Source organism: Sceloporus occidentalis, unplaced genomic scaffold (assembly GCF_023333645.1).
Source record: "Sceloporus occidentalis isolate IW3139 unplaced genomic scaffold, rSceOcc1.0.p SCAF_6, whole genome shotgun sequence".
In the NCBI taxonomy this organism is placed as follows: domain Eukaryota; kingdom Metazoa; phylum Chordata; class Lepidosauria; order Squamata; family Phrynosomatidae; genus Sceloporus; species Sceloporus occidentalis.
Genome location: NW_028316986.1, coordinates 134,316,175 through 134,330,014, shown reverse-complemented (window position 1 = coordinate 134,330,014; position 13,840 = coordinate 134,316,175). Strand labels below are relative to the sequence as shown.

The window sequence follows — 13,840 nt, the reverse complement described above, 5'->3', positions numbered from 1 at the left end:
GTGTTGGTTATGACCTTTAAAGCCCTAAATGGCTTGGGCCCAAGCTACTTGAGGGGACGCCTCTCCCTACACAATCCGCCCCACACTCTCAGGACATCTGAAAAGAAATTATTGGAACATCCCAAGGTTAGACCAAGATCAACTTTTGATAAAGCATTTACTGCTGCTGCCCCAAGACTCTGGAATGGCCTACCAGAAGAGATCCGTCTTATTAACACTCTTGATCAGGCGCCCCACCTGATCTATTATGAATTGAACCCTGAAAATGCTTACCTCCTAGGGATGATGTGCACATAGACTGTAGTGATAAATTTTATACTGCTTTATAATTGTCAATTAATATATTGCATGAATTTGTGAGTTTGTGAATCAATGTACTGTAATGTTGATTTTAGCTGTTGTTCTGCCACCTTGCTCCATGAGGAGAGGCGGGAAATATAAATAAAAATATTATTATTATTATTATTATTATTATTATTATTATTATTATTTTCCTGAGGAAATTCCTCTTGTTGTCTATATCTGGGAACTGACATAAATACGACATAATGCAGCTTACTTAATGCTTACATTGTTTGGGAATTGCAGCACTTTCCCCAAAAAAATATCTACTAGTGAGGATGACATACTTAAAAATACAGAATTCCTCTATTTATCACCATAGTCTCGTGAGTATGTTCAATGATGTTGATGCTCAGGAAATTGAGTGCATTTAAGTGAGTGTTTGGCCTCTCTTTTTGGATGGGAAGGGGTAGGTAGGTGGGATAACATTTCTCAGTTTTATTTGGTACCAGATCTGGATGAGTGATTTAAAAACGTCAAGTGTTTATAGTCACTAAAATGTGTATTTTGACCTAACTTTATTTCTCATGTAATCCCTGTTGAATGACCTTCATGAATTCATTGATTCAAAACTAATAAAGGCATAGTGTGATCCCAGGAAAAAATAAAAAATAAATGTTCTTTGCAGAGAATATGTATGATTTTTTAAATAATGGCTAAATTGTTGCATATTTCAGATGGATTTAAAAACAGATTACTGCTTCTTGAACAGAACCGTGTCTGACCCATCATAATAAATTGTGCATCCTTTTACACTAGCAATCTTCTAATTGTAAATTGTGAGTCATGCCTGGCTTCGCTTTTTGCCTAATTATACAAGCAGCTCTGACAAATGACATTCTGCTTCCTACTGGCCAGCTTCACTGACCTTGTCATTATTACTAATGGTTTGCTGTAGCCGCTTCAAGCAAAATAAGCAACTCCAAGTTCTAAGCTGCTGAATTTATTTGTTACTTAGCCTATTCTTCCTCCCCTCTCCCTGCCCTTTCTTCCAGAGCAGCAAAAACTGGAGAGCAGCGGTTGACTTATGTGGACGACTTCTGACTGCTCATGGTCAGGGCTATGGCAAAAATGGCCTACCGACAAGTCATACCACAGACTCCCTGCAGGTACGTTTGCATTTTAGGCCAGCTAAAGTTCTTTAGTGCATTTTTTGCAAAAGGATACAGATATCCATCTGTTTTATATATGTCTTTGATTTCATTTCCTAAACTTGGAATTTAAAACAGGGAGGGATAATTAGTTGCACTTCAAGAAGCCTGATGGAACTTTATCATAGCTAGATTACTTTAGCTAATGTCTGTTTGCTCATCACTTGCATCTGTAGTGGAGATAGCAGTCAGACTGTAAGAAACAAATCCTATCTCACCAGTTTATTGTTATAACTAGTTGGGATTGCTTTGTTTCCAGTGAGTTTCTGTCTTATGATAGATGCCTTTTTTGCATTTCTCAAATGTAATCCTGAAAACATGAGTGCAAAGGGGGGGAGGGATTTCCCAAATTTTCCCAAACAAAACAGATCCTTCATGAAAACAGAGGTTCATCAGCTTCACTGTTGCTGTGGAATATGTTGCTTGTTCTTACTGTAACCTAAAAAAATCATGACATTAGCAAAAGTACACATTATTTTATCCATATATTTTCAATTTAAAGAGAGTAATGGTAAGAAGAAATTATATATTCTTTCAAATGCATTTGCAGTCTCTTGATTTAAAATATAGATACAGGGGCTATAAAAGTCCCCTGCCATAGCTAGTTACCATTGCAGTAACAAATAATATTTTAGACATTGAGTCTCCCTTATTCAGAATTCCAAAATCCAAAATATTTCAATTTTCTCCAAATGGTGGCTGAGATAGCGACAACTTTGCTTTCTGATGAGTCAGTGTCCACAAACTTTGTTCCATGTACAAAATTATTTAAAATATTGTGTATAAAGTTACCTTCAGGATATGTGTATAAACTGTATGTGAAATATAAATTAATGTCATGTTTTGATATGGGTCTCATCTCCAAGATATCTCATGATATATATGCAGATATTCCAAAATCTGAAAAACTCACAAATTCCAAAACACTTCTGATCTCAAGCATTTTGGATAAGTAAAACTCAACCTGTACTTGAAAGTAGCTAGTTACTTTAGTTATTCTTTAAAGATCTGAACACAGCAGCACAAGCAAGCACTTTAATCATGTGATTCCTACTCAAACGTCTTAGTTCTTTGGTGAGGCCGCACCCCGTAACTGTAAAAGTGAATAGGGCCCAGAACAGATAGCCAAAAGAAGCAGCATCTGGCCACTTTGGAGACATGGTGTTCAAGCAACATACGCCTCTAACATGGGCCAAAGCTGCTTCAACGCTGCACGCCGGTCCTTTGCACCGGAGCAAAAAGGAGCCAGGATAATCCAGCTCTTGGTAATGTGGATTAGGGCCAGCAACCGTGGCCCACTTTGGCAGCAGGCCATGTGGTCGCTGCCGTACCAACCCAGTTCTGGACAGAGCAGACTTGGGCCACTCCTTCCCACCCTTCTGCTCTGGCCTTAGTTACAGTTACACTGCAAATAGAGTGACTTTACTCCTCACTTAGTTACAATTATAATGTTAATGTAATTGCATCATTATTGGCAAAAGGAGTTAATATATATGTAAGTCGCTGTTTTTAACAAGTTCCTTTCAAGCTGTGTCCAATTCTGTGGGATAAAGGTTTTGTTTATACAGTAATGGCTGACAAATGATATAATGCTTTCATGTTTTGTTTTACTACTTTCAAGCTTTGGTTTGTAAGATTGGCTCTTCTTGTGAAACTGGGTCTTTTTCAAAATGCTGAAATGGAATTTGAGCCATTTGGAAACCTAGACCAGCCTGACCTATATTATGAATATTACCCTCATGTATACCCAGGACGCAAAGGTAAATTGGTTTTGTTTATGTTGTTGTTAATATTACTGATGTAGACCATAATGTAGCCAAAATTAAGAGCCTCTAGATCAATGTTGGGCAAAGTGTGGCCTGCAGACACATGCAGCCCCCAGGAGTCAATTTTTTTCCAAAAACCTTTCCCCTTAGGAATGCCCCCCCAGAGAATGTGGAAGGCATTTCCACCACATTTGGAGGGTACCTGGGCCCCCCAGAAATTCAAAACAATTTTTGCAAAAATGTTCAGAAAAAAACTTTTTGTCTTGAAATCCTCCAGGAGGGCATGGGGTGCATTTCCATCACATTTTGCAGGCCCTGCTGGACTAGTTTAGGCACAGAAGAGGCCTTTGTTGAAACCCAAAACATCGTGGAACTTCCCATAGCCCTTTGAAGTGTGGCTTTTTTTCTCAGGAGCAAAGACTTCCATAATCTCATAGGGGGCTAAATGTAGCCCCCTAGCCTTCCAGCAGTTGCCCACCCCTGTTCTTGGCCCTGCCAGTTTCAGTGGAAGAATTAATTAAATAATAATAATAATAATAATAATAATAATAATAAATTTTATTTATATTTCCTGCCTCTCCCTGCGGATCGAGGCGGGATTACAACAAAAAAGAATCAACAATACAAAATACAATATTATCTAAAAATACAAACAATAAAACGGCCAGCAATACTACTACCAATCATTAAAATACTCAAATCATTGTCTGTTTTCCATGCTATCGAATCAGAAGTGGGAGTGTTCTTTAAAATCAGTTATAGAAGATCAGATGGGTAGGCCCGCCAGAAGAGATCCGTCTTAAGTGCCTTCTTCAAGGCTTCTAAGGTGGTGATCAGACGGATCTCTTCTGGTAAGATGTTCCATAGTTTAGGGGCCACGGCTGTGAATGGTTTATGGGAAGTTTTAACTAGTCTAGTTTTCATGTATTCCAATAATTTCTTTCCTGATGTTTTCGTTCCGTATTCAAGTCAAAAATCAAATAACGTATATATACAGCTGGTTTTTTGGTAGTAGAAAATGGCAGATATATTAGATCAGAGGTTGAGAAAGACTTCCACATTTTCTTTGTTCTTATTAGAATGCCATGTTTTCATAATGATAGCCTAAGAGATAAAAAAGGCATATCTGAACATTTGTCTTAAGAAAAACACTGGAAAAAGAAATCTGAATCTGTGTTGATAAACTGCTAATTTTAATGATAAAATAAAAATAAATCGTACATATATTTTAGCTACTGTGCAGTAACCATAATCCATGATAATATGCTGATGGTTGCTAATTTTCTTTTCATTTTTTGGTGTAACAAGCATAACTGTAAAATCTTTGATTTATTTATCTCATTTTGATTCACAATAGTTAAATGAATTAGGCAATTAAAATGCACTTTGCAATCAAATGTGTCAAGATACAAATAAATGATGGTTATGGAAGTGGCACAGAATACATTTCATTTAATTCATGTGTGTAATTTGGATCAATTCAAAATATTCATTGAATTAAGTGCAATGCATTTCATTTTGAAGCAACATATGAATTTCAGCCTAGAAAAGGTATTAATTTCCAAGAATGTCTCTTTAATGTTTTGGATGTTATTTTATCATATGCAACTAGACCTATTTACCTTCAACTCCAAAGTTCCCCCCAAATTATTTTGTCTGTCTCTTTTTTATATATATTGCCACTGTGTCATTCATAGTTGCCTGATTTTCTATCAGGTTTGACTGAGATGCCAAATACTTCACTTTTTTCCATCTTTTCCTCCAACTTGAATCTTGAAACTCTTTCTCTGGCAGCTCCTGCTGTTAATTAGGGTTAAACTGGTACTCTTTCTTCTGCCTACATGCCATGCTGTGCATAATCCATAGTTCTGGTCTCTTGGGAATCTTGTCTGACTGCAGACTGAAGCTTCAGAATGTGAAGGCAGTGTGTATAGAGAATTTTAATTCCCATGCTGCATCCACTATATAGATTCATGGGAACAAGACTTCACAACTCAGCATATGCAGAATTTTACATATGAATGGAACAAGACTTCACAATTCAGCACATGCAGAATTTTACATATGATCAGTACATACATGTGTATATCCCCAGAGTGTATTTTGTTGCTGACAAAAATTTCATGTCACTCATTTGTGATGTGCTGTCTGCTTTGGGGAGAAGTGAATACATGAACCCTAGACTCATTCCTGCCCCCGCCCCAAGAAATTGTACATTGCCTTGTGGGTCAGTTTTTGTTCCTTCTACTTGAAACTCTCTAGTTTAGTTCTGGGAGACAACTGCTCTATGCAGTCTACTCTGCATATGTAATTTCAGTAAAGCACAAAGGTTAAATCTGATACTACATGAAGTTTTAGGATTTTCCTGGATTGTCCATTGCTTCCCTACACTTCTTTGATTCCTTTGCAGTCCTTTGTTCTGTGAAATCAGTAATAGCCATTGAACTGGTTTAGTGATTTAATTGAGGGGAAGATTAAACAAGCCTAATCTGTGACTTCTCTTTGCCTCAGTGAAGGAGCTGTTTATGTGCAGAGTATCCCTTCAGGCTCACCATGGCACTGCCTTTCTGCAGTATTGGGATTGCATGTTCCTATGAGGCAAGATTTTATGCTGATGGCAACAGCGCTGCTGGCAGGGTCTCCCATGTCAGACAGGCTTTTCCTGAGGAGCCAGACTAAATGTGCCAAATGGCTCCTGGGCAGCAGCAGTCATAGGGGTGACACTGGATCTCTCAGAGACAATGACATTGGCACCATGGCTAACACGTGTTAGTACTTCACAGAAGGAGGCATATTAAACCTCTTTGAATGTTTTTTACTTTTGAATGTCTTTTACCATAAAAAGGCTACAATGAGACAGTCCAAAATGAAACAGGAGCTAGCACTAGAATATGATATTCCCAAATCAGAAGGCTCTCAATGAGCTACTGGCATAGAGCAGATGACAACTATAAGTAGCACTGTAGCTAATGACACAATTGGACTCAAGCCGAAAAGGCATTCAGATGTTGATGTACTCAGAGGTGAAAGGAAAGTCCAAATCCATACAACACGTATTATAAGAACATGGAATGTGAAAAGCATGAATCAGGAGAAGCTGGATATTGTAAACCAAAAAATGGAACATATAAACATTGCAATACGTGGGATGAGTGAGGCAAAGTGAACATGAATAGGACATTTTGAGTAAGATAATTATTACACAGTTCAGGAAATGAAAATCTAAGAAGAAATGGAGTTGCATTAAGAGTGAAAAGAGATGTAGCAAAAGCAGTTAAAGGATATAATACAAAGTTGATCAATTAATGTCAGTAAAACTTCAGGGAAAACCTGTCAGTATAACCATAGCCATAAACCAAGTTTATGTTCCAACTATGAGGCAGATGAAGAAGAACAAATTGAAAAATTATATGCTGGAGTCCAGGAGGAACGTGCTCACTCACCAAAATAGGACATGTTGATAATCATAGGCAAATGGAATGCAAAAGTAGGAAACAGAGCAGAATAAAAAGTTGTAGGAAAATTTGTTCTAAGATCAAGAAATGAAGCAGGAGAGAATGGATTGAATTTTGCAAGGCCAACAGTTTTTTAATCTCAAACTCATTCTTCAAGCAACCAAAGAGGTGACTGTATTCATGGACATCGTCTGTAGACCAATACAGAAATCAAATAGACTATGTAATTGAAAGTAGAAGATGTAAAAGCTCCATTCTCTTTTCAAAAACAAGACCAGGGGCAGATTGTAACACAGACCGTGAACTGCTAATATAAAAAATTAGGATAAAGCTAAAGAAGAACACTAAATTAACCATCATTAAAAAAAAACCTGAAGAACAGCCCCATCGGATTTAAAGATAATGTAAAAATAGATTTGCACTATTAAGACTATTGAATAATTCAATCCAGAAAATTCTGTACTGAAGCCTGGGCCATTGCCAGGGATGAATACAAAAAGACCATTTGCATCTAAAAAAGAAAAAAGCCTCAATGGATGACAGAGGAAAGTCAAGAAGTAAAAGTAAAAGGGAACAGAAACAGGGTCAGAACCCTGAATGCAAATGTTAAGTGATTTGTGTGCAGGGACAAAGGAAACTACTATAGTAATGCAGAGAAATAGAAAATGACAACAAAAAAGGAAGAACAATGGACCTCTTCCACAATAGCCAAGAAATCAAAAGGAAATCTAAAATCGAAAGTGAGGATGCTCTATGACCAGCAGGGGAATACATTACATGACCAAGTAGAACAATAGACCTACTATCAAGAAACAGGCATTGGAGCTTCTAAGGTCACTGCTCAGCCAACTGCATAAGAGGAAAGGGGTCGATAGCCACACACAAAAAAATGGGAATCACTGGTGTAGATCATGAAAAACTGTAGATCTCTCTAAAGAAATGGGTGTGCCACAATACTTGATTGTCCAGATATGTAATCTGTATTCAGGATAAGAGGCTACTTTCAGGATAGAATACAGAGAAACAGAATGGTTTCCAGTTGCCAGGGGTCTGGCAAGACTGCATTTTATCATCTTACCTGTGTAACTCATATGTTGTAACTCATATATTGAAGATATTGTACATAAAGTAGGATTAGACTTGGAAGAAATGTAAAAATGGGAGGAAGGAAATCAACTATTTAAGATACACAGATGACACCATACTACTAACAGAAAATATCAAAGACTTGAAACAATTCCTGAACAAAATCACAGATAACTTTAAAATAGATGACGAAGATATTGAAATAGTTCAAGATTTTCCATGTCTTGGCTCGTTCATTGATCAGAATGAATACTGCAGTCAAGAAATCAGAAGAAGGCTAGGACTTGGGAGGGCAGCTATGTAGCTAAACAAAATTCTGAAGTGTAAATATATATATCATTTAATATAAAGTTTGGACTGTCCAAACCATTGTATTTCCAATTTCCAAGTATGAAAGGTGGACAATGAAAAAAAGCTGCTAGGAGGAAAATCCACTCATTTGAAATGGAGTGCTGGAGAAGAATTCTGTGGTTACCGTGGGCTTCTAAAAAAAGACGAATAAATAGTTCCTAAAGCAAATCAAGCCTGAACTCTCCTTAGAAACCAAGATGACTGAACTAAGACTGTCATATTTTGGACACATTATGAGAAGGCATGACTCTCTAGAAAAGACAATAAGGTAGAAGGAAGCAGGAAAAGAGGAAGACTCACAGTTCCACTGACTCTCAATATCTTTTAAAAAAGAAAAAGATCTGACTACTTTGTCTAATCCTCTATAACTCAGACACAAGCCATCAAAAGTTCCCACCTCTAGTGAAGCTAGCATAAGAAATGGAAAGGAGGCGTTCAGGAGCAAATCTAGAAAAGATTACATATATACAGACTTTGTTTAAATAAACAGATGACAGCAGCCAAACACATATACCAGATTTTCAGTTTTGAAAATAGTCTCTATTTAACACTGCATCTGAGTATTTCTTATAATGTGAATTTTATTATTAAAATTAGGATACAGGGCATTTATATGAGAGGCTGGTTGTGTACTTTAAGACAGATAAGATCCAATACAAAATGGAGCAGCTGATGATTTATTTTATTTTTTTACTGCAGTGGGAACAAGAGCCTAATGGGTTAATTGTATTAGTCTGGGCAAATTGTGTGGCATTTCTGTTCTTGATAATCTCGGTGTATTTTATACCAAATGTGGATAGACATATGTCTACAACAGAGAATATTTGTTCATTTTTGAAACATTCAAGCAAGTTTCTTTTCCTCATGGGGCAAGTCAGGAGATGATATTTGACTTGACACAAGTCTTAATGTCATGTCATTGCCTGCAGCTCCTGTCACTGTCCCCCAAACATCCCATGCTTTTCAGGGGTTACTTACTTACTCTCTTATGCCTACACACGCAATATAGAAAACAAATAAGAAAATATAAGTACATTCTTTGAAAAAAAATTGTAATTGATGTCTGAGTCACTGAATCCTACATTATTCTAATGAAAATTTGCTGCAATTTAAAAAATCAGAACCCTCTTTTACAACAACAATTATGGGTATTATTCATCTTTTAGTATGTGCAGAAGCAGGTATTTTAAGGCTATGTCCCATTTCTGTTTGGTCCATCTATCTATCACAAGGTCTTCAATGTTTTTCTTCTACTTGAATATATTATTTTAATTGCCTTCTAGTTTTGCCTCCTTTTAAATTGATACAAATAACAAGTTTCCAAAATTTTGGAACAATTGTAGGCATTACTGGGTTTTATAAATAATCATGACATGAAAAAAGAGGAAAGGTAAGGGAGAGAAATGACCATCTTTTTCTGTGTCCTAGTTGACAAGGTATATAATACTTCAATGTGTTGTGTTCCCCCTCTAGTGGCTGCCTCACAAACAATAACACCCTGCATGCACACCTTGAATGTGTTACCTTTCTGTTCAAAATGCAAAGTTTCTTAATCGTTGAAACTTCTTCTGTCTTATGATAAGAATTTCTTGCGCTTGTGCATGTTTTTTAATTATTTTCTGTCTTGTAAACAAATGTTTTCCAGCAAGTTATCTTGCTTATGTTGAGTGGGTGTGTACAATTCCCTTATTACAGCAGCTCCACTGGCTGCTAATCTCCAGGAACAATTTTGAGTGCCGGCTATGACTGCCCCTTGGCTGTGGCACTTTCTTCCAAGGGAGGCTAGAATAGTCCTCTCCTTGTTGCCCTTCCACTGACAGGCAAAGATACCTTGGTTACCTCTTGATTAGGCTATGGTAATGCACTCTGTGTGGGTCTGCCCTTGAAAAGTGTTTGGAAGCTGCAAATAGTATAAAATGAAGCAACCAGACTGATGGGAACTATTTGAAGGCATACAACACACACACACATATGGCATTTTCTAGTATAGGCTGAGTCTCCCTTACCCGGAATTTTGAAATCCAAATTACTCCAAAAAGCAAAACTTTTTTCATGGGTGACTGCACCTTTGCTTTCTGATGGTTCAGTATACACAAACTTTGTTTCATACACCAAAGTATTTAAAATATTGTATAAAATTACATTTGTATAAGATATATATGAAACATAAATGAATTTTGTGTTTAGACTTGTTTCCCATTACCAAGGTATCTCATTATGTTTGTTGCTGTTGTAGGACTTCAAGTAATTCCCAACTTATAGGGTGAACCTATTAAAGAGTTTTCTTGGCTTGTTTCTTCAGAGGGGGTTTGCCATTGTTATTCTCTGAGGCTGAGAGAGAGAGTTACTTGACCAAGGTCACCCAGTGAGTTTCCATGGCCAAGCAAGGATTCAGACCCTGCTCTCCAGAGTCATAGTCCAATACTCAAACCACTTCATCACACTGGCTCCCATCTCTGGAATATCTGTATTTGCATATACAGTATGCCGCGCCATATGCAGCTTTCAGCTTACTTTGAAGCCGCGCTGTAATAAAAAGAATGGCGCATGCACCTGTGGCACACATACTGTGCCGCACCGTGAGCGCGAGCCGCATTGTATTCAATGGGGCACGAGCATACACATTTTTTGCCTTACATGGGGCGTCTGGAATGGATTCACCACGTAAAGTAAGGGACCACTATACATATACATATCTCATTATATCCATATATACAAGTACAGTTATTCCAAAATCCAAAAAAAATTATCCAAAATCCAAAACACTTCCGGTCACAAGCATTTCATAAGGGAGACGTTCTGCAAAGCCTGATGGAATAGGACAACAAAGTGCCATTATAGGCTCCTGAGGAATGTAGAGCCTGAGAGCAGCCACAGAGAAGTTCTCTCTTGCATTCCCTACTAAGTTTGCTTGTAACGATGGTGTGATCAACAGAAGCATCACCTGAATATCCTAGAGCACAGGCAGGCGTAGCAAGCCAAGGCAAACCTCCTTAGGCATGAACACATTAATTGGCATATCACAGGATTAATATTCCTTAACTGAAATGCTTGGGACTAGAAGTGTTTTGTTTTGTTTTTTTTGGGGGGGGGGAGGTATTTGAAATATTCACATATATAAAATAAGATATCTTGGAGATGAGATCCAAGTCTAAATAAAAAAAGCATTTATATTTCATATATACCTTATATAGATAACCAGAAGGTAATTTTATACAAATTTATACAAATATATATTTAAGTAAGGGATGGGCGTTACACCAACAGAATCCCTATTCTGCCCCCCCCCCTCATTCCTTCACAATAGTTTTTGATTTTTAATATGAAGCAGAATATATTAAAAAATAAAAATCCCATTCATTTCCTTTGAAATGCAATTTCTTTTGTATCATTGTTGATCATTTAAATTAAAATAAGAGAACTGATTGTTAGCAGTGAATATGGCAAGATAGCCAGAATATCAGCTCTTGGTCAAATGTGAAGTGAGTATGATATTCTTTTTTCTTTTTTTCTTTTTCTTTTTTTTTTTTTTTTGAACTGCTTTTTTATCATTTTAGATGTTTGTTTCAAATTGTTTTAATACCATTAATCACTGGATTCTATTTTAATGTTGGGTTTTTAAAAATGTTTTAACTATAATGATTTTTATTTGTAAACTACCTTGAGTCCCAGTCTTGAGGGAAAGCATAGTATAAATAAATTGAAGAAGAAAGGGGAGAGGGAGAACGAGGAGGCACAACTTTGTTTCCAGGAGCCTACAATGTGTATGTGTGAGTGTTTTAGGAAAACTAAACGTATATCCCTCTGCGCCATGTTCCCCAAGATAGCTAACAATATTTAAAAAATAAAAAATATCATACATGAAATAAATCCAATAAAAATCCACACTATAAATAAATCCTTTAAAGGAGCCCTGGCAGCGCAGTGATTAAATGCCTGTACTGCAGCCACTCACCCACAAGCCACAAGGTTGTGAGTTCAGTACCAGCCAGGAGCTCAGGCTCGACTCAGCCTGGCATTCTTCTGAGGTTGCTAAAATGAGTACGCAGCTTGTTGGGGGCAATTAGCTTACACATTGTAAACCACTTAGGGAGTGCTTAAGTGCATTGATAAGCAGTATACAAATTTACTTGGTTTTGCTATTGTTACAATATAAAGGCATCAATAATAAAGTCCTGCAAGATCAATTTTGTGCTTGCTTCAGTCCTTTCCTTCTCATCCTCTTTCACAGTCTTGAAATAGAGTTCTGAAGAAACTTAAGTCGATGGTCAGTAGTGACCACATAAGCTAGGACAAGCATCTTGTTTATTTCTGTTTTGGAGAATGTGTAGGGGAAATACATTGTTAATATTAAGTTCAGTGTATATTTGTCTCATCACAAAGGAAAACATGCTAAACCCCTATTTTACATCTGGATCCAAATTCTGACAAAAATATTACGTGACTCTCCTTTTGCTGGATATGTAGCATCCAAAATATATTACTAGGCATTTTAAAAAATATGTACATGTTTGTTTTACCCTCCTAGAGTGAAACCAACAGAGTAATATGCTCTGTGTACTATCCTCTGTACTAATAAGCTTTCCTTCCATGCAGGTAGGAGCATTAATTTTGCTTCATAATCATTCTCAGGGCTAGCAAAATCATGTTGTTTTTCTTTGTAGCATGGTGAATATCCATCTGTTTTCAGAATTGGCCTTTCTTTGCATAGAAGGCTCAGAAGGAGTAGATTGAGGAGTGCAGGAGTATAGTAAAGCAGAAAAAGTGGGTTTGGGAGCCAAAACCACAGTGACAGGAAATGGAGTAGATAGGTAGCTGGGATGGCACAGAAGAAGCGTTTGAGCTCTGTTTGGATTTGCTGCAATGTGCACTGAGCTCTTTTTTCCCCAAAGTAAAAATACAATTAAAGCAATACAAATACCCATACTGCACAATAATAACAAAAGTCCAAAAGAGCAGTGGATGTAATAAAAATTAGGCAAACAGTTCATTGACTTTGATGATAAGGATGAAGGAGGGGATATGAGAGAGAGCTGTCCAGAAATTGGTAGTTTGTTCTCCTACTAGGGCATGTGCCAGTTCTTTTATTTAATTTGACTTTTCATTACCTTGGGTAGATGTAAATAGTATGCACCAGTTATGGATCAACCCTACTATTAACTACAATAATAATAATGCATAAATTTTGTGTTACTGTTCCAGGTTCCATGGTTCCTTTTTCCATGCGGATTTTGCATGCTGAACTTCAACAGTATCTAGGAAATCCTCAGGAGTCACTAGATAGACTGCATAGTATGGAAACAATTTGCGCAAAGGTAAAAAAATAATCTCTAGATAGTCTACTTGGTATTTCAACATCTGTCTGCTTTTCTGACTGTAGAGAGTTCCTAGAATACACTTAGTCATCATTTAGACAATCTGTATGTACAGATATGATGCAAGAACACTTCCACAGAGAGGGTACTTCCAAGAGAACTATTTTTCTCATGCTGTTGTAGTTAACCCTCTTTCACTGAAAACATGTTAAGAAAACAGACTGGTGGTGGTCTTCTACTGTTTGACCTGAGTTCTTAGTTTTAAGACCATGCTTGAAATAGCAAAAATTGTATTTGTCTTCAGTTAAGCATTTATGGAGTTAGGACAATAACATGGAGCTGCATATGAATCTGGACTTGGAGTATCCATGTAT

At 37.0% G+C, this 13,840-nt stretch overlaps 1 protein-coding gene across 3 annotated transcripts in view; it reads left to right on the top strand.

Annotated features, from left to right (window-relative positions):
* Positions 1-13,840, top strand: part of LOC149311423 (trafficking protein particle complex subunit 12-like) — a 72,430-nt gene that overhangs the window by 28,282 nt on the left and 30,308 nt on the right. For all 3 annotated transcript variants that reach the window (XM_089531025.1, XM_089531026.1, XM_089531027.1), the window contains 3 exons: positions 1,338-1,451; positions 3,115-3,253; positions 13,354-13,466. In XM_089531025.1, the coding sequence (XP_089387151.1) occupies positions 1,338-1,451; positions 3,115-3,253; positions 13,354-13,466 (366 nt within the window). The remainder of the gene's footprint in view (positions 1-1,337; positions 1,452-3,114; positions 3,254-13,353; positions 13,467-13,840) is intronic.